Source organism: Sarcophilus harrisii, chromosome 3 (genome assembly GCF_902635505.1).
Source record: "Sarcophilus harrisii chromosome 3, mSarHar1.11, whole genome shotgun sequence".
NCBI lineage: Eukaryota > Metazoa > Chordata > Mammalia > Dasyuromorphia > Dasyuridae > Sarcophilus > Sarcophilus harrisii.
This window is the reverse complement of record NC_045428.1, coordinates 251,244,565-251,272,392: the sequence shown is the minus strand read 5'-3', so window position 1 is coordinate 251,272,392 and position 27,828 is coordinate 251,244,565. Positions and strand designations below refer to the sequence as shown.

The following is a 27,828-nucleotide window of genomic DNA, read 5'->3' as shown; positions in this document are numbered from 1 at the left end:
TGTTCCAGTAATATCCATATGGTATCAGGAGATGGCCTCTAGTACATTGAATCAATTTCCTTGTGTTAAAGCTTTTTGGAAGCTAAGAAAAGAAAGAAGTTAACCTTCTTTGTTCCTAGGACAAATAGGTAGTACAGTGGGCATAGAATCAGAAAGACCTGAGTTCACATTTAGCTTAGACACTTAATAATTGTGTGACCCTGGTCTGCAGTTTACTCATATGTAAGAAAATGGGGATTATAAGATACAGATTATAAAGCACTTAGCACAGTGAATGGCACTTAGTTAAGTGCTTTGTAAGCTCCTATTGTTTGTGTTTCATTGACTCTGAAATTGAACCCCTAGAGTGGCATGTCAAAATACTTACATTAAGGAATACAAGAAGATGAAATAAAATATGTGTGAACACAAAAAAGGTTAACAAGAAAATGAGAAACAGTACAAATTGAATGCAAAATTTAGTCAAGGTTCTTTCTTCCCCTTCTTTTCCCCCTTAAGTTAAAAATAGTAAGCAAATACCCTTGATAAAAGACTAGATTTCTTCAGCTTTATCCTAGAACTTCTGACTTCAGCCCCTGGAAAGAAAGTATATTGAAAGCCTTTTAACTTAAGACTTAGATATAAATCTTTCAGGAGATAAAAAAACCTCTGATTCTGAAAATAGTTTCAACTAATAATGGAACAGACTCCAGATACCAACCATTTAATGATTAATTCAATTTACAATTCAAGTAACAGATAAAAAGATAGCTTGGCTTTCTTGCCTCTTGTTAATTAGCTAATTTTATTATTGCTTTTCCTGAAAAAATAATTATTTTTAACACAGTCTGTTTTACTGTAAGCTTCTTGAAGGCAGACATCTATGTCTTACCTAATTTTGTATTTTACCCAGGGACCTACCTCAATACCAGTTCCTCATAGTAGTCTCAGAAATGTCAGCATTTATTGGGGAAATTTATAATCTTATAACTGGATTATGACCACAGAGAAGAGACTATATTATCCCTTGATTTTGGGGGGTTTTGGTTATCAATAAGTGGCTAAAAGTAGAAAATTTGTCTGGTTCATATTAGTAAATAGCTTTTCATTAAAACCCCATAACATACATTATCTTGTTTAGTGCTCACAACCCAGTAAAGGAGCTAGACCAAAATAGTGTTGTGTTGTAGTTTATAGAGAATGGAGAGTCATACAGCTTAAGTGACTTGTCCCAGGTGATGTGCTTCACTCTATGTCCAGTGCTTCATCTACTCTCCTACAGTTGCCTGAATTACACAGGAAATAAATGGTATTGACTTATTTTAATTAGACCCAAACTATATAGTGAGTAACTATCTCCAAGGCTAAAATGTTTTTATTAATATGGAGAGTAATTTTCTTCCCAACCCTTCCTTTCTCCTCCCCATCTCCATGTTACCCTTCTATCCCCACCCCACTTTACCCATCCTTGTTGTAATTTTAATATAACAAAGACTGGACTGTTAAAGCTGATAATTGTACATTAGTGCTGTGGAAATTTCTTCGTTCCTGTCATTCACAAGTGTTTGTTTTTATTTTATTTTTTCACTTCTGTTTCTTTCACAATGTATTTTGCTGTATTTTATCTTAACATCATAAACATTTACAGATTACTTTTGTGAGAGATCTCTTGTAACAAAACAAAAAAATATTTAAAAAGGTTAAGTTCAAGTAGTCATATAGTGGTCTTTGAAAATTCATGTAATATTTTATATCTACAGCATGACCCTTCTTAAAAAAAAAAAAAAATAAGTTAATTTTTTCTTTTCCTCCCCTGCCTTCCTGTTCTAAAAAAAATGAACAAAAAAGAAAATTTCTTTTTAACAAATATACATGGTCAGACAAAGCAAATTCCTCCTACAACAGCATACATGGAACAATATATGTTTCGTCCTGTGTCCCAACCTCTTTGCAATGGAGAATACATTTTGTTATAGATTTATCCAAAATCATCAATAGTCATTGAATTGATTGTAGGTATGAAAGCTTATTTTCATTTTTCATGAATTTATTAAAGTCACGATTATTTTGTGTTATTATATTGATGTTAACAAATTTTTTATGTTTGTTCTCTTAGCTCCATGTTAGTTCATAAGTCATTCCATGTCTTTTCATCTTAAAAGATTCAAATGACAGTCTTATACCAAAACTAATCCAACCATTCCTCAACTGATAATCCTTTATTTTCAATTTTTTACCACCATAAAAAAGCTGCCATAAGTATTTTTATATTCTTCTTTCATCTCTTGGATGTAGACTTGCCAGTGGTGTAAATGCTATAGATGTTTTCTTTCTTTCTTTTTTAACTAAATCTTAATTTCCATATAACAATTGCTCATAATTCATGAATAGTTTTTAGAAAATAATATACTTGGTAGAATGAAGGCTAATTGTAGTGGCTTATCATATATTTGTATTTAATGTTAATTTGATAACTATTTGTATTTAGAGGATACCCTCTAGCTATCCTCTTATTGGTAGCATGAGCATTTGAAACTCCCCTCTAATCTGGAACATGTGAATAGTCATACTTCAGGAATGCTTTTAGGAAAAGATTTAGTTTAGGTTCAGAGTAGGCTATGCTCTTATAACTGAACTCGTGTTGCTTTTCTGGAGTTAGGTTTCCACATGAATAAAATAAGTATATACAGGATGGGGTGAAAAAATTTTCCAGCCCAAGATAATTTAGATCTGTGGGAAAGGTTTATTGAGCTCAGGCTGGAGTACATTGTAGCATGGGCCTTACCCAAGAAATCAGTAGTAGGACTTGGGGCAACTGAATTAAGTGGCAGAGGAAGCTGCCTTCTGAGCTCTCAGCCCACAAATGATAATGGGGATTGGACAATTGGTCAGAAAGAAATTATAGAGATCCCTTTGCTGGCACTGGCAGCAAGGCTTTGTTGTATTACCCTTACTTGGTTCTAGATCACAGTTCTGGGTGGTAGGCAAATTCTACCACCAGGCAGGGAGGAATGTTAACACACCAGCCACAGCTAGTAGCCACAGGGAAGCTGGGACTTGTCACAGTACCAGAGCAGAAAAGAGTACTTATAGTAGCTCACAGGCCAGAAGAATAATAAGCACACCTGTTCTCAAAATTATATTTGTAAAAATTGAAAATTTACAAACCTCCAGAATTGAGGAAACAGAAAACAAAAATCCTGAAGTGCCCACTCCACCCTAGGAGCAAAGCCCAACTTAAATATAAAGCTAAATATCAAGCAATAGACAAAAAAATGAGCAAACAAAGGAAGATTATGACCATAGGAAGTTAACAGTGTGATATATCAAAATACAAACTGGGAAGAAAACGATAAAGTCAAAACTGCTATATCCAGAGTCTCAGAGAAGAATGTGAATTGGTTTTAGCCTTAAAAAGAATTCTTCAGAAAAAATATTAAAAATGAAGTCAGAGAGCCACAGGATAAACTGGGAAAATAAGTGATGATGACAAAATCACCGGGGGGGGGGGGGGGGGGGGGGGAAAGGGGAAAAGTCAACAGTTTGGTAAAAGAGGAACAAAAACTGAAAAAAATTATACCTTAAAAAAAAAATGAAAAATGAAAATAGAATGGGCCAAATGCTAAAAGAGGCACAAATCTAATGAAGAGTAAAACTCATTAAAAAGTAGTATTGGCTAAATGGAAAAGGAAGCACACATGCTCCAAAGAAAAATCTTTAAAAATTGAAATTAGACAAGTAAAAGCTAATGTCTCTGAGACATCAAGAAGCAAGTATCTTACTGAAAAAATAACTGACCCAAGGGCAGTTAGATGGAGCAATGGATAGAGCACCAGCCCTGAATTCAGAAGGATCTGAGTTCAAATGTGATCTCAGATACTTAACAGTTCCTCGCTGTGTGACCCTGGGCAAGTCACTTAACCCTAATTGTTTCAGCAACAACAAAAAAAAAAAGGAGAAGAGGAAAAAGAAAGAAAAGAAAAATAACTGACCTGGAAAACCAATTCAAGGAGAGATAATTTAATAATTATTTGTCTACCTGAAAACTATGATCAAAAAAGAGCCTTAAGTTGTATTTCAAGAAATAATCAAACTGCTTTGATATCTTAGATCCAGAGGATAGAAATTAAAATAATCTACCAGTCATCTCCTCAAAGAGATCTCCAAATGAAAACTCCTAGGATATTATAGTCAAATTCCAGGATTCTTCTCTTTAAGAGAAAGTATTACTTGTAGCTCAAAAGAAGTAGGCTTTTAGTTTTCACATTAAAGTAGCAAAGGAATTGTAATATGATATTCCAGATGGGAAAAAAAGTAGTATTTACAACCAAGCATAATCCTAATAATCCTGAGTATAATCCTACAGAGGAGAAAAATAGTTTTTCAGTGAAGCAAGACTTTCAAGCATCCTGATGAAAAGACTTTGAGCTAATGATAGAAAATATGACTTTAAAATACAGTACTCAAAGAGAAACATAAAAAGGTAAACATCTGGAAATTATTTGGAATTGAGTTGCATTCCTACATGGGAAGATGATACTTTCAGTTCTTAAGAATCTTATCATTATTAGGGCAGTTAGGAGAAGACACAGACAGCATGTGTGTAAGCCAGTTGTATTAAGAGGATCCTCTTCAAAAAATAAAATAAAATTATTGCCGGATAAAGAAGGATGCATTGGATGAAAGGAAAGAGAAAGATAAATTAAGGCAAATTATCTCACATAAAAGAGGATGAAAGAGTTTTCACAATAGAATAGAAGATGGGAGAGGTGGATAGAAGCCCTTGAAGCTTATTCTCATTAGAATTGGCTCAAAGTGGGAGTTAGATATCTATTCTCATGATTAGGTATAGAAATCGGCCCCTTACATGAAAGTAAGAGAGGATGGGAGGGAGGGCAGTAGTTGCAGAAGCAAAACTTGAAGATAGACAGTGTGAAATTAAGAGAGTTAGATAAATGGGGAAAATAGTAATCATAACTGAAAAAATGTTTATAGTAAATATCTATAAAGCCTGATTTTTCAAATATATAGAGAACTGAGTCAAATTTATTAAAAAAAAAAAAAAGCCATTCTATTGATAAATGGTCAAAGGACATGAACAGGCAGTTTTCATTAAAATTACTTAAAACTATAATCATGAAAAATGACTAAATCAGTTTTGGAGAAATGCACATTAAAATAATTTTAAAGTATCACTCATCATTGGTGAGATTGACTAATGGGAAAGAAGGACAATTACAAATGTTGGAGGGTATATGGAGAAATTGAAAGACTAATGTGTACTGTCTGATATTCAATCATTTGGTAGGACAGTTTGGAACTATATGCTAAGGCTATAAAAATGCATATTCTTTGACTCAGCTGTACCACTGCTAGATATGTATCCCGAAGAGATAAAAAATAAAAAGGGTCTTTGAATGGTTGCAATGAATTGGACATTTGAGAGGATGCCCATCAATTGGATGCAGTAGCTGACAGTTATGGTATATGATTGTGATGAAATAGTATTTTGTTATTATAATGATGAGAAACATACTCCTGGGCAAACTTGGAAAGACTTACATGGACTAATAATACAAAGTGAATTGAGTGACTTGGCTATTTTCAGCAATATAATGATTGAAGACAATTTAAAAGACTTGATAATGAAAAATGTTATCAACCTCCAGAGAAAGACCTAATGGAGTGTGAATACTTTTTTTTTTTTTTAGTTTTTTTAATTCATTCTTTGTTTTTAGTTTGTTTTCTTTCATAATATGAAAACATTTTAGCATGACTACATATGTATATAGATAGATACACACACACACATATATATGAAATTATGTAAAATTACTAGCCTTCTCAATGAGGTAGGAGGTGGGAAACAGAGAATTTGAAACTCAATTTTTTAAAATCAGTGTTAAGAATTGTTATTTGCAATTGGGAAAAAATAAAATATTAAATATCACTTTAGAAATAAAATAGAGGATGACTATGACCAAAAGAAAAAATGAGTCTTGAACATTATTATTGTTGTTTTTGTTATTATTATTATTATATAGGCTTTCCGAGTTTAAAATTGTGGTTTCATTTTTGAAAAAAATGTAGGGATTAAGTGGGGAAAAGCTACCCTTTTTTCATGTAGTTTATATTGCAGATTTGGAACAGAGAACTTTCCCTGGGGTCTTAGACAAACAAAACCTTTGCCTTTTTGTTTGTGTAAAGAATAAGCTTTATTAGATTTAACCGGCTTTCTTTTGTGGTTTTCAATTCTTTTGAGTATTGAAATTACAATTAGAAAATGGGCAAAAGAATTGTGGAAGGGAGTGCTTAAGAAGAAGAGAGCATTTACAGCAGAATTCTCCATCACAAAGATATCTTGGTCCATTATTGTCTTTATTGAGATAACAGATCTATTATGATATTTAGTTCTTAAGAAAAAGGTTAGATTATGTACATTCAGTATACTATGTACAGTAGGCCTGGATTTGACAGCTCTTTATTAAACATTTCTGCTTTCTCTATTCTATAAGGCAACATGCATGTTTTTATCTAAGCTTTTAATTATTTGGACAATTCTCTTAGTGGGATACCTCAAGTCTTTATTGGTTCTATATGAAACAAGACCTTTTTCATTAAAAGCATAAAAAAAACAAAAAGGAGGAAAATATTTTCATTCTCAGTTTCATATTCTTGAATACTTTTTAAGAAGAGAGCACATATAATATCGGCTCTGAATATATAGTACAGGTATTCAGTAAATGTTAACTGAATTGAAAAAAAATTTTTCTGTCTGAACAGAAGGAATAGTAAAATTTGTTTTAATCTATTCTAGTTTGAATAAATTGCTGTTTCAATTACATTTGAAATGTGATTATGATTGGTGTAATAGATAATAAACAACTAAATGGTATAGTGGCTAGAGTGCTGATGTTGGAGTTAGATCCACAGACATATGTAATGGCTGTGTAATCCTGGGCAACTCATGTAACTTTTCTGTTTTAGTTTTCTCACTTGTGAAATTGGGGTGATTAAAGCACCTGCCTCACAGAATCATCCAATTAGCTTTTATTTGTAAAGTACTTATTACTATGCCTGACATATATTAGGTGCCATGTAATTGTCTAGTCCTTTCTGTCCTCATTGCTATACACTCTCCCTACCTTTTTGCCCTTTATATCCTCTACTTATATTTAATACTGTTTTTAGTCTTAAAAGCATTGTGATGTATGAGATATTAATGCCTAATTTCTTGTCTCTTTTCAAGATTTTTATTGAAGGATGGTCAACTATGGCTATGTGCTCCTCAGGCAAAACAAATTTGGAAATGTTTAGCTGAAAATGCGGTTTACCTTTGTGATCGTGAAGCCTGTTTTAAGTGGTATTCCAAATTGATGGGAGATGAACCAGACCTAGATCCTGACATTAATAAAGACTTCTTTGAAAATAATGTGCTTCAGCTCGATCCTTCCCTATTAACAGAAAATGGAATGAAATGTTTTGAGCGTTTCTTCAAAGCTGTGAACTGTCGAGAAGGGAAATTAGTAGCAAAAAGGCGAGCCTATATGATGGATGATTTGGAGTTAATTGGTTTAGATTACCTTTGGAGGGTAAGTATAAAGTTGTAAGGGAATTTAGGATTTAAAACATTTTTTCATCTGCCATAATATTTGCTACATAGCTAAGAAAATAAAATGTTGACAAATATTTATGCTTAAATTTGTGCCTAAGCTGAGGAGTTATTTTCTTATTTCATTCTTTGCTATATAATAATCTTTGGACATGCAGTTATTTATTTTTTTTGGTCCCTCCAAATTTGCTGTCTTTATCATAACTTGACAGAAATATCAAAGTTGTTTTCCATTATTCTCCATTTTTATCCATATGCACTCTTAGATACTTGTCCTTTCCTATCTCCAGTCACTTTTGGAATGGCCATCTTATTAAGTGTTTTGAAGTATTTAATGCTATATCCAGTTTAATGTCAACCATTCTGTATTCTTTATGAAGAAAGTAGATCTTAGAACAGATTTTCATCATTTTTTCAAGTATTGAAAGTCTAATCTTTAAATTAGAAACTATTTAAGTTACTGTATGATGAAGAAATATAGATGATCTGCCTCAAAATTCTAAGTTCTATATAGTTCTTTTCAAACTTACATATATGGTTTCTTATTTGCTCTTCCTTGATTTAAAGTTGATTTGGATTAGTACCTGAATTGAAAATTGACTACTAAGATGTTGGTAATCATAGAAATCATGAAGAATATAGATGAAAGCAACTTTTTTTCTTAGTTAAACTGTGTCTTTTCTACACTTAAGTTTGATTCAAATGATTCTCATTTTGCATGATTATGACTAAACATGTTATTTAAATTCAAGCAAAGTCTGGTAGACTAACCTACTTGTCAAAGATATTGTAGGTGTAATATTGAATTAATTATATCTTTTTAATTTTTTCTCAGACTTGTATTTTCTAAGACTATGCTTCTATGAATTTTAATTCTGCCTAGATTTGGTATTACCTTAAAATCAACTTTCCTTTGGTCATACTCTATATACTCTATATGAATATTCTATATGAAAATACCACAAGAATCATACAGATTTCTAAAATTTGATCAAAATATGTTTTGACTGTATTAACACATACATATTTGTGACTCCAGGTTGTGATTCAGGGAAATGATGACATTGCCAGCAGAGCAATTGACCTCCTTAAAGAGATCTATACTAATCTCGGACCAAGGTTGCAAGTGAATCAGGTGAGAATGTTTAGGACATAAATATTGATATTGGGCAAATTTGTCAAAACTTGCACTTCAGCTTTTTGAAAGCTTTTTTGCTCTTTAATTCTTATGAAGTATAATTGGAGGTAGCATGTATAGCGGAGAGTCATTTAAATATTATCTTTGATATATATTACCTATGTGACTTTAGCATGTTACTTACTTAATGCTCTCAGCCAGTGATATCAGACTGACATAGAAGTAGCTGTGTATTGACTTAGAAAAGTACAAATGAATATTATCTGTCTTGCATTGTATTTTTATTTATTAATTTTTTCCCAATTTTTAATCTGGTGAGGAGTATTTCTCATAAATTTGACACCTGCTTTTCCTACAAATTTGAAAACTAGGTAGAACATTCTCCATAGAAATGCAGTCATAGGGCTAATCTTTTTTATGTAAATTATTTCTGGTGTTTAGTAAAGAGGTCTATGTTATCTCTCAAGTTACTGGTCTGTGGAAGTCAGATAAGTAGTAGTATATAAATTAAGGAAGATTTAATACATCTTCCTGCTGTGTTACAAAATTGCATATATAAAATTTTTAAACTTATACTTTTATTTTGATTATTTACAGTGTTTCTAAATAAAGCAAATTATTTTTGTTCTTTCACACTTTGTTCTTCACTGTATAATAAAAAATGATAGTCAATATGCATGTACCTTAGACAGTTGTAATAACATTCCTCACTTTTTATACCTCAAGGATACATAAATCCATTTAAGTCTTGGATTCAGTGCCATTTTTTGTTGGTTATAAATATCAACCTTTAAAAAAGAAAAATATATTAAATGACTAAGGAAAAAAGGCTGTGTCTAGATCCTAGCTTCTTAAACTGGGGTTGTGGCCCAATATAGGTCTCATAGCTGAATGTGGGGATCACAAAATTAAGATTTTTTATTTGTTAAATGTTTGGTTATGTACTTTTTAAATTATTATATATATTATTATTATATTGATGAACATTTCTTCATCAATATATAATATTATTATATATATTATATATATATGCATTATATACCCGGGATCACATAAACATTTCTCTGGATTTCAAGTAGAAAAAGTTTAAGAAACTTTGATCTAGATTACAAAACTTTTCAGTTTATCTGTAGTTTCACCAGAAATGTTTTTGTTTCAGCTCTTGTTGACTTATTTTTAATTTAATAGACTATTTTCCTGACTGATGGAACATACTGATCATATTTTAATCTTGGATAAGTAAATTTTCCATAATGCATGAAAGTCATTAGTTGCCAGTTTTTAGTTTTCTAGTCATAAAAGATGATAGTAGCAATTAGATGAAATGGTAATAATCATTAATCTGTACTTGCCCTAATACCTATCCTAAAAGCTTTTTAAAATAAATTTTTGGTGTTTGTTTTTCTGTCAGCTGCCTCTAACAAAAATGAAATATTGTTTAAAAAGGAATTATGTGCCATTAGATTTCTATTTAGTAAGACATCTAGGAAGTAGGACTGACCCAGGAATTTTGAGATTTGTTTCTAACTCCTGGTTTGTAAGCAATTCATTCTGTGGCTTTAAGAAAGTCATTTAGGCAAATAAGTGGTAAGAGTTAATAGAGTATTGGACTTGAAGTCAAGAAGAGAGTTCAAATTTTGTGGGAGCCTCGGCTAATCACTTGACCTCAGTAAGACTTACCTTACTAGATTATTGTGAGGGTCAAATGGGAAAATTTATGTCAGATACACATTTTGTAACCTTAAAACTGTCATAATAATGCTAGCTCTTCCTCCCATCCCACCCCAAGTTCAATTTTCCATATTTATAGAATTAAGGGTATTTCATTAGCTGACTTTTGAAGTATATTTTAATTCTGACATTCCACATCTTTAAATAAATATTTTTTTTAAAAAATTTCAAGTCAGCAGTTTTAACCAGGCTGATTTGGGCATTTTTCTTTAGGTAGCAATCCATGAAGACTTCATTCAATCCTGCTTTGATCGTTTGAAAGCCTCCTATGATACATTATGTGTTTTGGATGGTGACAAAGACAGTATTAATTGTGCAAGACAGGAAGCAATACGAATGGTGCGAGTGTTGACTGTTTTAAGGGAATACATAAATGAATGTGACAGTGATTATCATGAAGAAAGGACAATTCTACCTATGTCAAGGTTTGTGAAAACATGTGAACTATTAAAATTTTGTAATGATTATTCCTTTTAAAAATTTTCATTAGCTATCTTCAAAAACTTAACCAGAAAAAGGTTAAATTATATAGTCTTTTCTTTTTTCCTTTTTCTCTCCAAATAGTTTTGATAAAAGAATTCCTATTTTTTTTTTGGTAGCCTAGTTAAGAGAAATATCATCTTCAATTTTTAGCATTTTTCTAATTAGAATAACTAGAATATATTAAAACTTTTTTTTTTTTTTTTTTTTTGTTTGTTTGTTTGTTTGTTTCTTTCCTTGACACTTTTTGGGGGGGAGGGGAAGGGAAGGAGACCTAATTTTTTTTAGTTAGATTTAAAGTATCAAACTACTTTACTTTTTTCCCATCCTGCATTAGAGAAGGCCATTCTCCCTCTTCCTCTCCCTTTCTCCTTCTCTTCTTCTCCCTCTCCTTCATGCATGCACACATATATTTATCAGTTTTATTTCTGAAGGTGAAAAGTATCTTCCTTAAATAGGCCTTTGTATTTATAATATTAGTCCTTTGTATTTGTAATATTCAGAATAGCTTAATTGTTCACAATTTTCATCAAATAAAATTGTTATTACTATTCTCAACTCTCTCTTGTTCTACTCATTTCACTCTTCATTATCTTTCCATATTTGCATGGTTTTGTTTTTTTTTTTAAATCAACCAGTTCATCATTTCTTATAGCTCAGTAGTATTATATCACAATCATAAACTGCAACTTGTTTGGCCATTCCCCCTGTTGATGGAAATTCTCTCAATTTCTAGTTCTTTGCCACCACAAAGAAAGCTGCTATAAATATTTTAGAATATATAAATTCCTTTGCTTTCTCCATAATCATCTTTGGAAATAGACTTAGTATTGCTATGCCACAGAGTAATTTAATAATTCTTCAGGCACAATTCCAGATTGCTCTCCCAAATTGTTGGATAAGTTCACAATTCCATCCATGGTGAATTGGTGTCCCAGTTTTTCCACTTGGCTTGAAATATTTGTTGCTTTCTCTTTAATCATTTTAACCAATCTTGGAGGTATAAAATAATATCTCAAAGTTATTTTAATTTGCATTTTTCTAATTTGTGATGATTTAGATTTTTTTTCATTATGGTTTTGATTCCTTCATTGAAAAATTGTTCATATCCTCTGATCATTTGTCAATTGGGGAGTGATTCATATTCTCATAAATTTGACAGAGTTCTTTGTGAATTTCAGATATAAGATCTTTATCTGAAAAATTATCTATAAAAATTTTCCCCAAAGTTCTGCTTTCCTTATAATCTTAGCTACATTTGTTTTATTTGTATAAAATCTTTTAAATTGAACATAACTCAAATTATTTGTTTTACACGAGAATGTTCTTGTCTAGTGTTCTCTGTCTGGTGTTTATTCATAAATTCTTTTCCTTTCCTATCCATAAGTATGATAATTTTCTTAATATATCTCCATTTATGTTTAAGTGGTGTATCCATTTTTGATCTTAGCCCAGAAATGGTGTAAGATGTTGGTCTGTGTCTAATTTCTACCCAAATGAAGTCCATTCCCCCCTCCCCTCCCCCCAAAAAAAAAATTTTTTTTTTACCAAATAGTGAATTCTTATTTCAGAAGCTTAAATATTTCCATTTGTCAAACACAGAGTTACTATAATATATTTACTACTGTGCATTGTATGTCTACTCTGTTCTACTGGTCCACCTTTCTATTTCTTAGCCAGTACCAGATAGTTTTCACAATTACTGTTTTATTGTATAGATTAACATCTGATACTGCTGTCTCCTCTCATTACATTTTTCCTTAGGCTCTTTAATATTCTTGACCCATTGTTCTTCCAGGTGAATTTTGTTGTTTGGTTTTGTTTTCTTTTTTTTTAGCTCAATAAATTAACATTTTGGGGGGCAATTTAATTCAGATGGCATCAAGTAAATTGATTTAGATAAGAATTGTCGTTTTTATTACGTGGGCTTTTCCCACCCATGAACAATTAAAATTTCTCCATTTAAAAAAAAAATAGCTTTTTCTTTCCAAATCATGCAGAGTTTTCAATATTCACCCTTGCAAAATCTTGTGTTTCAGATTTTTCTCCCTACTTTCCCCCAGCTCCCTACCTTAGCTTGCAAGCAATCCAATAAACGTGTAATTCTTCTGTACATCTTTCCACATTAATCATGCTGCACAAGAAAAATCTTGTTAGAAAGGGGGGAAATTATAAAGGAAACAAAAATAACAAAAATGGCAAAAATACTATATTTGATCCACATTCAGTCCCCATAGTCCTCTAGATACAGATGGCTCTCTCTAGCATAAGTTTATTGGAATAGGCCATGAATCTCCCCTCGTTGTTGAAAAGGGCCACTTCCATCAGAATCATCATATAATCTTCTTCTTACCATGTACAATGATCTGGTTCTGTTCATTTCATTCAGTATCAGTTCATGTAAGTCTCTCCAGACCACTCTAAAATCATCCTGCTGATCATTTCTTACAGAACAATAATATTCCATAATATTCATATACTATGGTATTACTCAGCCATTCTCCAACTGATGGGCATCCACTCATTTTCCAGTTCCTTGCCACTACAAAAAGGGCTGCCACAAACATTTTTGCGTATGTGCAACCTTTTCCCCTTTTTTATGATCTTTTTGGGATACAAGCCCAGGAGAAATAGTGATGGATCAAATTTTGGGCATAGTTCCAGATTGCTGTCTAGAATGGTTAGATCAGTTCACAACTCCACCAGCAATGTATTAGTGTTCCAATTTTCTCACACCCCCTTCAACATTTATCATTATCTTCTCCTGTCAGCTTTACCAGTCTGTAGTGGTACCTCAGAGTTGTCTTAATTTGCATTTCTCTAATCAGTAGTGATTTGGAGCACTTTTTCATATGACTAGTAATAGTTTTATTCATGTAAAAATTGTTCATATCCTTTGACTATTTATCAATTGAGTAATGACTTTTATTTTTATGGGAGTCATTTCTTTGTATATTTTAGAAATGAGGCTTTTATCAGAACTCGTGTGGAAAAAATTTTCCCGTTTATGTTTCCCTTCTAATCTTGGCTGCAGTGGTTTTGTTTGTACAAAAAGTTTTTAATTTAATATAATCAAAATTATCCACTTTACATTTCATAATGTTCTCTTGTTCTTTGGCTATAAATTCCTTCCTTCTTTACCAACTGAGAAGTAACTTCCATTGTTCTCCTAATTTGGTTGTTGTATCACTCTTTATTTCTCAGTCATGAACCTATAATACCTTATCTTGATATAAGGTGTTAATGTTGATTAATGCTAAATTTTTGCAAGTAGTGATTATGTTCATCTACTTTCTGGGTTCATTTAGGTAGGTATACTTCCAGTTATTTTAATATTGCCTGTGTTTATTTTGATGTATTGGGGGGGGGGGGGGTTAAGGCAATTGGGGTTAAGTCACTTGCCCAGGGTCACACAGCTAGGACATGTTAAATATTTGAGGCCGCATTTGAACTCAGGTCCTTCTGACTCCAAGGTTGATGCTCTAACCATTACACCATCTATCTGAACCCCATGGTTATTTTTAATGGGGTATCTCTTATTATTTATTCTTGTTGGTATATGGGGGGGGGAGGGTGAGAGAGAATGCTGATGATTTATGTGGATTTATTTTATACCCTGCTACTTTGCTAAAATCATTGTTTCAAATAATTTTTAGTGGAATATCTAGGATTTTCCAAGTACGTATCATACTGCCTGCAAAAAAAAAGATAACTCTTGTTAATCTATTTCTTTTTCTTCTCATTGTCATTGCCAGTATTTCTAATATAATACTGAATAATGTTGTTGATAATGGGCATCCTTGTTTTACTGATGATGTCACTGGGTTTCTAGCTTATTGTCATTACAAATAATGCTTGCTGGTAGTCTTAGGTAGATGTTTCTTATCCTTTTTAAGGAAAAATCCTTATATTTTCAAGTGTTTTTTATAGATATGAATGTTGTATTTTGTCAAAAATCTTTTATCTGGTGTTATAATCACAAGATTTTGTTACTTTTGCTAAAGATATAATCAATTATGTTAATAGTTTTCCTTGTGTTAAACCATCCCTGCATTGCCAGTATAAATTTCACTTGGCCTATAATTTCTTTCTCTGTTTTTGTCCTTCATGGTTTAGGTAATCAGCAACTTAGTTGTTTCATAAAAGGAGGTTGGTAGGACTCATTTTTGCCTATTTCAAATTATTTAATATTGGATTTAATATTGGATCTTTATCAGATTGATTAAATAGATCAGAAGAAATAATATTGATCTTTAAATATTTGGTACCATTTATTTGTAAATCCATCTTGTCCTGATACTTTTTTTTAGGAAGCTCATTTATGGCCTATTCCATTTCTTTTTTCTATAAAAATAGTTTATTTAAATAGTCTATTTCTTTATTTGTTAATCTAGTCAGTTTATATTTTTGTAAATATTCTTCTATCACTTATATTGTTAAATTTCTGGCAATGTAATTGGGCAAAAAGATTTCTAATAATTACTTTCATTTTATCTTTATTAGTTGTGTAAATCAACCTTTGATTTTTGATAGTACTGATTTTGTACTTTTCCCTTTTTAAAAAAAATAGCCAGTGGCTTAACTATTTTATTGTGTTTTTTCTTTTTAAAAAAAAAAAAATTTCTAATTCAGTATTTTTCTTACATTTACTTTTATTTATCTCACCTTCTTGAATTCTTTAAACAAAATTAACTAGAGCTTTATTGTTCTCTTTGCTTTCTTTCATTGCACTTTTATACAAATTTCAACTGTGTACTAAATGTTTCTACATCTCTTGTCAGTATCTCAAACTTAGCATCTTTTCCTTAATAACTATCCTTTTCTCTCAGTTTCCTTTTTCCTATTTAGGGTTTTATCATTCTCTTGGTAACTTCAACTTAAATTTTATAAATTGCTTTGGAAGCAGTTGGTGATGGAGTGGGTAGAGCACTGGACCTGGAGTCAGGAAGACCCAAGTTCAAATTTGTTCTCAGATATCTACTAGCTATGTTACCCTGGGCAAATGATTTAATCTGTCTGTGCCTCAATTTCCTCATCTATAAAATGGGATAAAAACACCACCAACCTCACAGAATTATTGTGAGGATTAGTTGTGATACTTATAAAGCACTTAAAACATTGCCTGATAGTCAGAGCTTGATAATTGCTTATTTTCTTTTTTCCTTCCATTGCTCCCCATATTTTATCAGTCACGAACTTCAGGTCAATTTTGCTTTGGCAGTATTTCATATTTCTCTGCACCTTTATTTTCTCATTACTATTACTATTCCCTAGTCTAGTCCTAAAATTTTCTTTCCAAGTAGTCTAAATATTTCTAGACACTTCCTTCTGTAGTCTAGTCTTTACTATGGTAATAGAATTCCATCTAATGTATAGTTTAGTTGACGTTTCCTTGTTTTCAATAGCCTTTGGTTTCCCATTTTCAACAAAAAAAATCCAGACTCTCTAACTTGGCATTGTACTTTAGAGTCCCCAGCTTCTTAAACTGTGAGTCACAACCCTCTGTGGGCTTTCATAATTGAACATAAATTATTATCAGTAAATGTTTGATTTGCATACCTATTTTATATATCTATATTCCTAGGGTCATGAGAGGAAAAAATTTAAGAATCCCAGCCCTAGCCAAAACTAATCTATACATTGTATCTTGAGTGTAGTATGAGTTTTCTCTAAAGATTAATATATTTCAAACCTGGTAGCATAAAGGTAAACAAAATTATGGTATCTATCACTGAATGTTTATGGATGTAGTTTATAAATGTGGCACATATACATGTGCCAGTGGAACGTAATTTTTTTTCTTAAATATAGTAGTGTCAAATTTTGAGGGGGATATAGTAGTGAGAATTTTATTTCCAAGTTCCTGAAAATATTTATTGTATTAAGATGTTTCTATCCTATAATTAATCTTTAAATAGTAACAGATTTTTCAGATACAATTACTCCCATAGCTAACTGAAAATAACACTGGATAATCTGATGTAACATCTTTATGTGATTATGTAAACTTGTTCTTTTTGCAGAGCTTTTCGTGGTAAACATATCACTCTGGTAGTTCGTTTTCCTAATCAAGGCCGGCAGGTAGAAGACTTGGACATCTGGTCTCATACAAATGACACAATTGGTTCAGTAAGACGTTGCATTCTCAATCGTATTAAAGCTAATAGTGCCCATACAAAAGTAGAGCTTTTTATTGGTGGTGAACTGGTGGATCCTGCAGATGATAGGAAGCTAATTGGACAACTAAACCTAAAAGATAAAACGGTAAGTATATTTAATTTTCAAATTTAGTAAGAAAAATTTGTTTTTGGTTTATTTTGGAAAAAAGATTATTCATTTGAATGGCTCCATTTTTGAACAGATAACTTGATTTCCAAAACCATGATTTTATCTTAACTTTCTTATTTTTATAGATATAAGCAAATAAGGTCTATTTTCTTTTGGAAATATTTACCTTATCTTTATTTTAATATATAATACATTTCCAGCTAATTACAGCCAAACTTACACAGATAAGTTCCAATATGCCTTCAAGTCCTGATAGTTCTTCTGATTCATCAACTGGTTCTCCTGGTAACCATGGAAATCATTATAGTGATGGTCCCAATCCAGAAGTAGAAAGCTGTTTGCCTGGAGTGGTGAGTAAGATGTAAACTAATGAGATATTTACAAAGTACTGTCTTAAGTTCTCTGCAGAATGCTCAGTATTAAAATGCAGCTTGCTTTTAATGATATTAAATTGTGATTGAGACAAGACATGAAATTAATAAGTTAAAGAATTACACAGGTATTCACCTACTTATAGATTATAGATGTGGTTTAGCTTTTTTAATTGATTGTCAATAACTTAGAATGTCTTTCATAAAAATAGTAATAAAAATGGTCTGTTTTAAGACCAGTGAAAATAGTTTTAACCATAATTTACGAAATTGTTATATCTATGTGTATATAAAGGTATACACTTTTAAAAATATTTGGGCACTTATTTATTTCATGTCTTCAATTTATGTTACAAAGATTGCCTTATAAACTAGAATTTATAATTTCATCAAAACAGTGTTCGGCGTTTTATTTTATTATGCTAGTAACTCTTCTTATCTCATTGAAGCAATATGAATTAAGGACTCTCCCATCCTCATTCCTACCTCTACCTCCTACGCCCCCTTCATTCATAGAACAATATCAGTCCAAGCAAGAGGTGATCATTCATGCTGAGTTAGTTTTATAAATCAGGCAATTTCTATGGTGAGAGAGAATTAATAGTATAATCCAGCAGTATATGGATATCAGAAGGCAGCACATGAACTGTGAAGGGGACAAGTACAATAGGAGGTGTTAAGAAAATGAAAATATAATCCTTATAGACTGTAAGGGAATAATTTGGAAAGGTGTCACCTTGGATAGGTGATTTTAGATGAGTCTTGGAATTTTAAAAATGAAATGGGGTGAGTAATTCAGGGCAAAACTGGATAAGAATATGATAGATTATAAACCATAATTTCTTGGAGAATATATAATAGACTGAAACATTGCATTTGGTCCATTTGTTAAATGGTCTTGATTTGAATAAAATATCTAGGATACTAATGTTTTTGTGTTATTTTATTTTAGATAATGTCAATGCATCCCAGGTATATTTCTTTCCTTTGGCAAGTTGCAGACTTGGGTAGCAGTCTAAACATGCCACCTCTAAGAGATGGAGCTAGAGTACTTATGAAACTTATGCCACCAGGTGAGAAAATTTATAAATAACTTTTGGTTAAATAAAATACTTGTTTGGGGGTACGTTCCATATGTATAGTGACACACAGGTGGCAAATGTGTTATGTATTAATGAAACTTCTTTGAGAGATTACAGCATTGTCTTGATCATCAAAGCTACTATTGAGTTTTTCAGTCCTTATTCTCATTCATCTTTGTAGGATTTGGTATTGTCAATCACTGTTTCCTTCTGTTTATTCTCTTCCTTTTCTTTGCTCCTCCATCTCTGTCATCTTCACAGACCTTTTCAGTCTTTTCCAGATTTCTAAAATGTTTCTCAAAAGATTTCTTCTTGGCTTCCTTCTTTTCTTTGTACAAGCATTTCCTTTCAAAAATCACATATTACTCCCAAATCCATATCTCTAGCTCTGATCTCTTTTCCAGATGTTGTTTCTCAACATCTCCAAAACTCATTGTAGTGATTTTAGCAATAAATCTCCTCATATTTCAGACTTAACCCTTTTTGTCATTGGCAGTACCATTCATACAATATTCCATTTTCAAAATGCTTACACTGTGTTTGACTCTTCTATTTACTTCACTTTAATAACCAGTCATTTACAGTGTCCTATCAGTCCTGCCCATGCAACATTTTTGCACTCATATACCCTTGCCTAGCACTTATTATATATTTATTGCCTTTTATATATTCTCAATACCATACCTTTTCAGCTTTACCTCATAATAATAGTATTATTTTAGATTATTTAATATCTTACAATTATATGTATTAATAACCTAATAATTCCAGGATAATAAAATATATTAATATCATTCCCCTCTATATGCGTTATGCTTTAAACACAATATTTATTTTATACCCCATATTTTCTAGTTTTTGTTATCTTATTTTTACTTTTCCCTATGTCTATTTTATTCTAAAAATACTTTAAAGACTTTGTTCAAATGTTCTCTAGCAGTAAGCATTCCTTGATCTCTTTTTATCCATTCACATATTCAATAAAGACTTTTACTTATCATTTCCCAAATCACACTGCTCTTCCTGAAATAATTTTTTATTTATAGTTATTTGAACATGTTCCTTATCTTCCTGTATAGGGAGAGGTTATGTCTCATCTAAACTTTTTAGCTTCCCTTTCGCTTAGCTGGGCTTTGTAGATAATAGCACTATGCAATGTAAATGTTTGTGGAATTGATTTCACTTCAAGATTTTTGGCACTAATATTGGGATATATGGTTGCATTGACTGGGGGAAAAAAACTTTAATACCAAATTGCTAAGACATAATTTATCATGGAAGTCATCATCAATAACATTTCAATTTTTAAGGTCTATTTATTGAAAAGCACCTTATAAATATCTCATTTAATCCTCACAACAATTCTGAGAGATAGGTGCTGTTGTTATCCTTTTGAGATGAGGCAACTGAGGAAGTCAGGTTAAGATATTTAACTTTTGTTAAGTATCCAAGGTCGTGCACCTAATGTCTTGAGACTCAAACCTTCTTGATTTCAAGTCATATACTTCATCTATTAATTCACCTAGCTGCCTCAATATAATACAAATAAATGTTTCCTGTAATATGCTTTAGTATTTCACTTTTATAATTCCTGGAGGTAACAGTAAAGCTCTACATGTATCTACATGATAAGTCTTTATTAGGCTTTTTAGCTTCCTCAAATGGTAAGTGGACCCATTTTCTGTGTACTCTGGAGGAGTGTGAGCAATGAAATATCTGACCAGATGTTAATTTATGTCTTTGAGACTTTACAGAGGAAACTCTAAACCAGGGGTCCTCAAACTTTTTAAATAGGGGGCCAGTTCACTGTCCCTCAGACTGTTGGAGGGCCAGACTATAGTAAAAACAAAAACTTTGTTTTGTGGGCCTTTAAATAAAGAAACTTCATAGCCCTGGGTGAGGGGGATAATCGTCCTCAGCTGCCACATCTGGCCCACGGCTTTAGTTTGAGCACCCCTGCTCTAAATTTTTATCAAAAAAGATCAACTGGGTTATGTTTTAACCCTTATATTTGTAGTTTTTTATTTTTTTTTTTTTTTACAAACCCAAGAAACCAGTTTCCCATGACAGCATGATACTTCTCTTTTTCATTATGATGTTCTCTCTTTCTTCTTGAAATTCTTATTATTCATTCTCTCTCTCTCTCTCTCTCTCTCGGCATTTGGGGTAAAGTGACTTGCCTAGGGTCATACAGCTAGGAAGTGTTAAGTGTCTGAGGTCACATTTGAACTCGGGTCCTCCTGACTTCAGGGCTGGTACTCTATCCACTGTGCCACCTAGCTGCCCCATATGATGTTCTTTCTTGAAAAATTTTTTGGTTTCTGAATTTTTTGAACCTCCTCTTAGTTTGTCTTTTCATCTTCCCTGCTTTCAATCTACATTGTGCTTCATGTCCCTATCTAGGGACAAAGCTTGTTGCTGAATACTAAAACCCTTATTGTGTTTTTCCTAATCAGAAAAGTAATTTTTTCCTTATTCTTTTTAGTTTCTTCCCTTTGAATTTTCCCCTCTAGAGTGAAAATATATCTTATTTACACATTATACATTTTTTCTATTCTAATAGCACATTACTAAAAGTGGTTTCAGATAGTGATTGAGACAGAAAATATGGCTTTTGAAACTTTTCTGAAGAGCTTATGTTCTTTTCACTGGACAGCCTTTTTCTGCATTTTAAAGTGTATGTTATATGTTCTTATGTTACTTATATTTTAATTCAAGAGGATATGTAATGTGTAATGGCAAGAATTAATGTAGGATTTTAAAAACTAAACAAGAGGAGTTTATATTTGATCCTGTTGGCAATAAGGAGCCACTGAGTTGATTGACTAGGGGAGGGACTTCGTCATGCGACATTATTTTGGCAGCAGTATGTAGTAGAATAGACTGGAGTAGTTCGACTAGAGGCAGAAAGACCATTTCAAGGATTCTTTGTAATTAGTCTGAAGTGATGGGAATCTGAAGTAATGTGTTAACTGTGAATAGAGACAAGTGTTTGAATGCAAGAAATGTGAAATTTAGAAATAATGAGATTTGGAAACTGATTAGTATATGGAGTGAGGAATTGAAGAAAGTATCGAAATCACAAATATGTGTTGCTGGAATGATGCAAGTACAGAATTTGGGAAGTTTGGAAGAGAAGAAGGCTTAAGAGTTTAAAAATATAAGTTCTGCTTTAGCCATATTTAGTTTAATATATATCTGGGACATTGTTTGGAAAAAATATACGCATTTGGTGCTCTGGAACTAAAGCCTGGCATATAGATTGGGGCTGTGTGTGTGTGTGTGTGTACATATATATATAATTAAGATTTATCTGCCTATGGTTAAACCTATAGTCTGTAGAAGGTGTTTAAAGAAATCTAGTGAGAGTTCATAGAAGAAATGAAAGAATGATGAATGATCATTTTCATTACCACTTACTTTATGTTTTATTCACCAGTATCAAAAAAACTAATATTTTCTTTTGACTGTAGCCATGATGTTGCCATAACTTGGAACTTTGTTTGCAAATTTAATTTTAATGCTACCAGTTAATTATTGAGAAACCACAATGTTTGACGCCTTTGCTAACTTACAAGCCACAGTTTAATGCTTATATTACTTGTGTTAAGAAAAGTTTATGTAAATGTACCATATTGGTGGCAACTTAGATTGTTATATAGAATGATGTTTAAATAGTGTGTTATACTTTGATTTTCTGCTTTACAAGTTTTTTAGAAAGCATAAAATGAAACTTCTTGGATAGTTCACTTTGAACTCCCCCCCCCCCTTTTTTTTTTTTTTTCTTACTGCATAGATAAATAATATAAAAACTGTCATCTGGCTGGAGTAGTCTAGAATGTTTTCTGTAGCCTAGATTGTTCTCTTGGTTAGAAAGTAGAAATAAGCTCAAGGAAATGATTTAGAATAGCAATTGCAGAAAAATTTGTGATTTTTTTTTTTTTTTTCCTGAGGATAGTTCTATTGACACAGTAGCTCTCTAGTTATCTATCTCAGTAGCTATGTACAAACTTGTATTTTTTTTCTTTCAGTGTAATAAGTGGTTTGCACTTTATTTTGACTGCTATGTAATAGAGAACATGGTTTATAATGTGAGTGTAGTAGCAACAGTACAGAAATATTTATATTGCTTGTTAAATGTTGAATAATCTTTGTTGTTGGCTAGTTATTATTATGTGGGTATTTGAACTATGTTGCTTTCAGACAGAAACCCCCAACCTTGTCTTTTTTTTTTTGAGGAGGAACTACTTTATTTTTATTCGTTAAGGATGGAAAAGCAAGGACATAGATGGGGTAGCAGGGAGAATGGAGATGGTACCTGAAAATTATAGTTAGAAGATTGAGAATCCTTGTGTTACTAATATCTTCAGTAAGTTTGGAAAACTTGTGGTGTGGTTTTGTTTTGTTTTGTTTTGTTTTGGGGCTTTGTTACAATCACATGGATACCTAGAGAAAAACAGTAATGTTTCTATCTTATTTTTGTATTTGCATTGTTCTTTATAAATATTGTATTTGATTCTTACCATAACTCTGTGAGGTAGGCATTATTATCCCCATTTTACAGATAATAGAAACTAAAGCTGAGGGAACTTAAGTGACTTGACCAGCAGCATTGAGGTTTCTTGGCTCTAAGTCTAACATTTTATCCACCATGGCAAAGTTGCTTGTCAGACATAATTCTTTACCAATCCAGATATTTTGACCAGTAAATTTTGAATTTAGTAGTTTGAGTCATGATTTTTAATCTTATAATTTGATGCTAAATATTTAAATTATTCATAATACTTAACTTTTTAAATTTTCAGATAATACTACAGTTGAAAAACTAAGAGCTATTTGCTTAGATCATGCAAAACTTGGAGAAAGCAGCCTCAGTCCATCTCTTGACTCACTTTTCTTTGGTCCCTCTGCCTCACAAGTGCTATATCTAACAGAGGTTTGTAATAGTTTTCTTCTTTTCTTCTTAACTTTTTTTTTCTTTCTTTTGTATGATAGTGTTATTTAGTAAATTAGTAATGAAAACCTGTTTGTAAAAAAATCAGACAATTGAAGAGATTAGTAAAGATATTTTAGCACTTGGCTCCTGACTATATATAGATATAGATATGTATATATGTATATATTATATATGTATATGCTTTTTCCTTTTCAGGTAGTTTATGCCTTGTTGATGCCTGCCAATGCACCTCTGGGTGAAGATGCCAGTGATTTTCAATATAATTTCTTAAAAAGTGGTGGCTTGCCTCTTGTCCTGAGCATGCTAACTAGAAATAACTTCCTGCCAAATGCAGATATGGAAACTCGAAGGGGTGCCTACCTTAATGCTCTTAAAATCGCCAAATTATTGCTGACTGCCGTTGGCTATGGCCATGTTCGAGCTGTGGCAGAAGCTTGTCAACCAGTTGCAGAAGGCACAAATCCCATGTCACCGGTAAAAAGAAAAATTAATAAAATAACAATAAATTGCACTATTTTCCTTAACTTACTTACCATACAAATAATTCAAAATTTACTCATAAAGATTTTTTTTTTTAAAGTTTTTTTACATGTAACCATTGTTCTGCCAGGTTTTATCTAGCTTTAAAATACTTTTGGCCCAGATTGAAAACCATTATATGATTCTTGTACTGATTTGAGATCTAAGACAAACAGTGAAGTTTTTCCACTGCTTAAAATAACCACTGCTTAAAATGTGATACATGCCTTGAACCAGACCAATGCTGGTATTGTTCATCCTAAGAAAGGTTGGTTCTACCAACTAAACTCCTTAAGGTACATCTCTACTTTTGATTCATTCTAATCCCACGTTTTGTTGTTCTCATTCTGGGATATTTCTCCAAAAATCTTCTAGACATCCAAAAGATTGACTCCATAAAATTTCTGTCTTCAATCTGTTCCCTTCTCTCCCTTCCCACTGTTTTCCACCCACTAAGCCAACCAATCCTCTTTTGCATTGTACTTTCTGAGCTTCTTTAGAGAGAACTGGCAGGTTATTCTTTACTGATATGATCTCATCATCAATGTTGCTGGATGAATTTATAATGTATATAGGAAAAAGTATTAAACTTTTCTCATTTTTTGTTTTCCCGAAGAATTATTATTCAAAAATCTTGAGGGGAAAAAAAATATAAATATGGCAGTTTCCTCTGATAAATGTCATGATCCAATAGATCTTAATAGTATGGAGGTTACCCTCATAGGATAGGGTCAACAAGTCATCTAGTTCAGCCCAGTCTTTCCCAAGGTCATTTAGGTAGAGAATAGCTGTAATTTGAATCCAAGATCTTTGACTCCAGAACCAGTGCACTTTTTATTATACCATGTTACCTCTCTGAGTTTTAAAGACTTGTGTATGTTCATCTGGCTCATGCCAGGGATATATAAGCTCTGGCAAGCTCTGGAAAGGCTTTGAATAGGAGGTCTGGTAATAGATTTTGTGTCTCTTATCCAGGGACCAGTCAAGCTATATTTAAAGTTTTGCTGCAGATTAGTTTTTGGTTATAGCAACTCTTAAAGTTTTTCTATCAAATATAGAAGATTTTACAATATTAGCTATATATACAAAGGAAATTAAAAATCTTTTAAATGTCTTGAATATACAGTAACTTTTTATTTGTCAATTTCAATTGTAAGTCTGACTCCCGAAACTTTTTTCCATAGATGTGCTTCAGGTTTTCATTTTGTGTGACATTTTTTTCCCCTCAACAGATAAATCAGGCTACTCATGATCAAGCAGTGGTGCTACAGAATGCCCTTCAGAACATTCCTAATCCAACATCTGAATGTATGCTTAGAAATGTGGCAATTCGCCTTGCCCAGCAGATATCTGATGAGGTTAGTATTAGCCTTAAAGAGCATTTAGTTTCTGGTTTAAGGAAATAGTTTTATTGGGGGGGAAGAAAGTAGCCAAGTAATTTTCTTTAATTTTCTATTATTTTTCTTTTGTATACTGACTCTAGAAAACTAAAGCATTTACTAAATCTTTTGGTTGAATTTCTCCAAATTCTGATTTTGCTTTTTTTCTTTTGTTTCTTCTTTAAGTACAGTAGAATGATAAACTACTGCTTTGAATATTGTTGGTAACGTTTCATACTGTTCCTATAGCAAGCAGGCTTTGCAGATTTTTTTCATTAAACTATTTTTTTTTCTATTCTAAATATATGAGGAGTTATTAGGATAATATAAAGTGCCACAAGGGAATATATAGAAGCATTAAGTTCCTCTGTGCTTTGCAATTATGTATTCTATTAAAAGAAAATGGATTTATTCCAGTGATTCCACTTTGATAACCTTGTAAATTATTTTACTGTTTTTTCTGTTTTTTTACAGGCATCAAAATATATCCCTGATATTTGTGTCATTCGAGCTGTACAAAAAATTGTCTGGGCATCAGGGTGTGGGTCAGTACAACTGGTGTTTAGTTCAAATGATGATATTAGTAAAATTTATGAGAAGGTAAGATTAAACAAATGTATTTATTTAAAATAAAAAAAAATTGCTTTTTTAGGATATAGGTTTTTTTGTTTTTGTTTTTTGGGTTTTTTTTTTTTTTTTTTTCAGCATTTCTGTAATTTTAAATGACCGGTTACTGTTGATAGATTAATTGCATATTTGATTATCATATGTTGACCATAGTTCTTAGTATAATGATTTCCAGGACCCTATTATGAAGGACTCCTTTTTGGAGGGGAACTTTTAAGGTGGTATTCTCCCAAATAAAATGGGTGTATTTGTTTTTAGTTAGTTCACATTATACAAATGCGATCTTAAGATTTTTCATGCTTTTCATACAACTGTGTGGCTGGAGAAGATTGTTAACAACAAAAAAATTTCGCTCTTTCCTTCACCTTGAGTGAAAATGGCCTTAGTGACATATAGCTTGTTCTCATAAAGATTTTGTAGAGATGAAAACTCTATCTAATAAATCACTCTTTTAAAATGTTCAGGAATTTCTTCAAAACCTGCTATGTACTAGCTTGGTGGTTGGTCCATAGTATCTAGTGCATCATCAAAAAGGGATAAGTATAAGAAAACAATATCAGATTTGATCATTTAGAGTTTCTTGGTACTTTAGAGCAAGCAGTTTCCATTGAGAAATGAGATTAAATAACGGGTGAGATCAGATTGCAAAAGGTTAAGAGCTTGGAGAAATGTATGTACAAATTGAAAAAGCAGTGTATCCAATGACTTCATTTAGAAGTACATGAAGAACAGAAAAGTATTGTGAGAATAAGTTTGGTTAGTGATAGAACAAGTCGATCAAGGCATTTGAGAAAATTTGAATATATGAAGTTGAATTGATTCACCATAGATCGGATCAAGAATGGGCGAAGAAGAAAATTAAATGAGAGCAGAATAATATACCATAAGAAAGTACTGAGGGAGGGAGGGAAGGTTGGATGGATGGATGGTCACAGTGAGTATGAAGAATAAAGGTAGGAAGAATAAGACAAAGGAAGAGATAGAATGGTAGAAGCTTAGATATCAAATAGAGGAATGTCATTTTTTGAACAAGTGTCTATACTTCTTGTGATTAATGATAAGACCCAGAGAGTGACCTCTCTGCTTGTGACAGTGGTAGAATAAAGGAAGAGGTTGAGAAATTGAGAAGTTAAGGGTGCTTGAAGAGGCATCCATGTATATATTGAAGAATGTTTAAAAGCAAGAGTTAACAACATGAAAGTAGATAAGTGTGGTAGAATGATCTGTAGTTAATATATAACAGTTACCCTGGTTTGAATAGTGTAGAACAGTAATTTTAGGAAATGATAGAAATTCCATTCACAGTAGAAAACATGAACAAGCAGGGTTCAAGTGGGATTGAATAAAAATAAATAAGAGAGTGAGCCTGACAGGTACTATATAAATACCTATTCTCTTTGATTTTTCTCTTTCCATTAGGAACTGGTGCTTGAATTATAGAGGAATAGAGATAATAAAAATGTAATAGTAATTTGTTAGCCATAACGATGGTGTAATGGGTAACAAATTAATTTTAATGTCTACCATCTCAAAGAGGTATAGTTGCCAGGCAAGGACTATAGATTTTAAACTTCAGTCACTCATTCTACCCATTTCTTTTGATCCTGCTGGCAGGGAAGGTTTTGTGCAAGAGTTGAAAGTAATGCAGTCTTAATAGGACCTCTC

General features: G+C 32.0%; 1 protein-coding gene across 4 annotated transcripts in view; it reads left to right on the top strand.

Annotated features, from left to right (window-relative positions):
• The window catches only part of USP9X (ubiquitin specific peptidase 9 X-linked), a 247,134-nt gene that overhangs the window by 149,427 nt on the left and 69,879 nt on the right, over positions 1–27,828 (top strand). For all 4 annotated transcript variants that reach the window (XM_031959411.1, XM_031959409.1, XM_031959412.1 and 1 more), the window contains exons 16-25: positions 7,229–7,571; positions 8,631–8,726; positions 10,674–10,885; positions 16,964–17,204; positions 17,429–17,578; positions 18,552–18,672; positions 23,487–23,617; positions 23,834–24,112; positions 25,390–25,515; positions 26,011–26,136. In XM_031959411.1, coding sequence (XP_031815271.1) covers positions 7,229–7,571; positions 8,631–8,726; positions 10,674–10,885; positions 16,964–17,204; positions 17,429–17,578; positions 18,552–18,672; positions 23,487–23,617; positions 23,834–24,112; positions 25,390–25,515; positions 26,011–26,136 — 1,825 coding nt within the window. The remainder of the gene's footprint in view (positions 1–7,228; positions 7,572–8,630; positions 8,727–10,673; positions 10,886–16,963; positions 17,205–17,428; positions 17,579–18,551; positions 18,673–23,486; positions 23,618–23,833; positions 24,113–25,389; positions 25,516–26,010; positions 26,137–27,828) is intronic.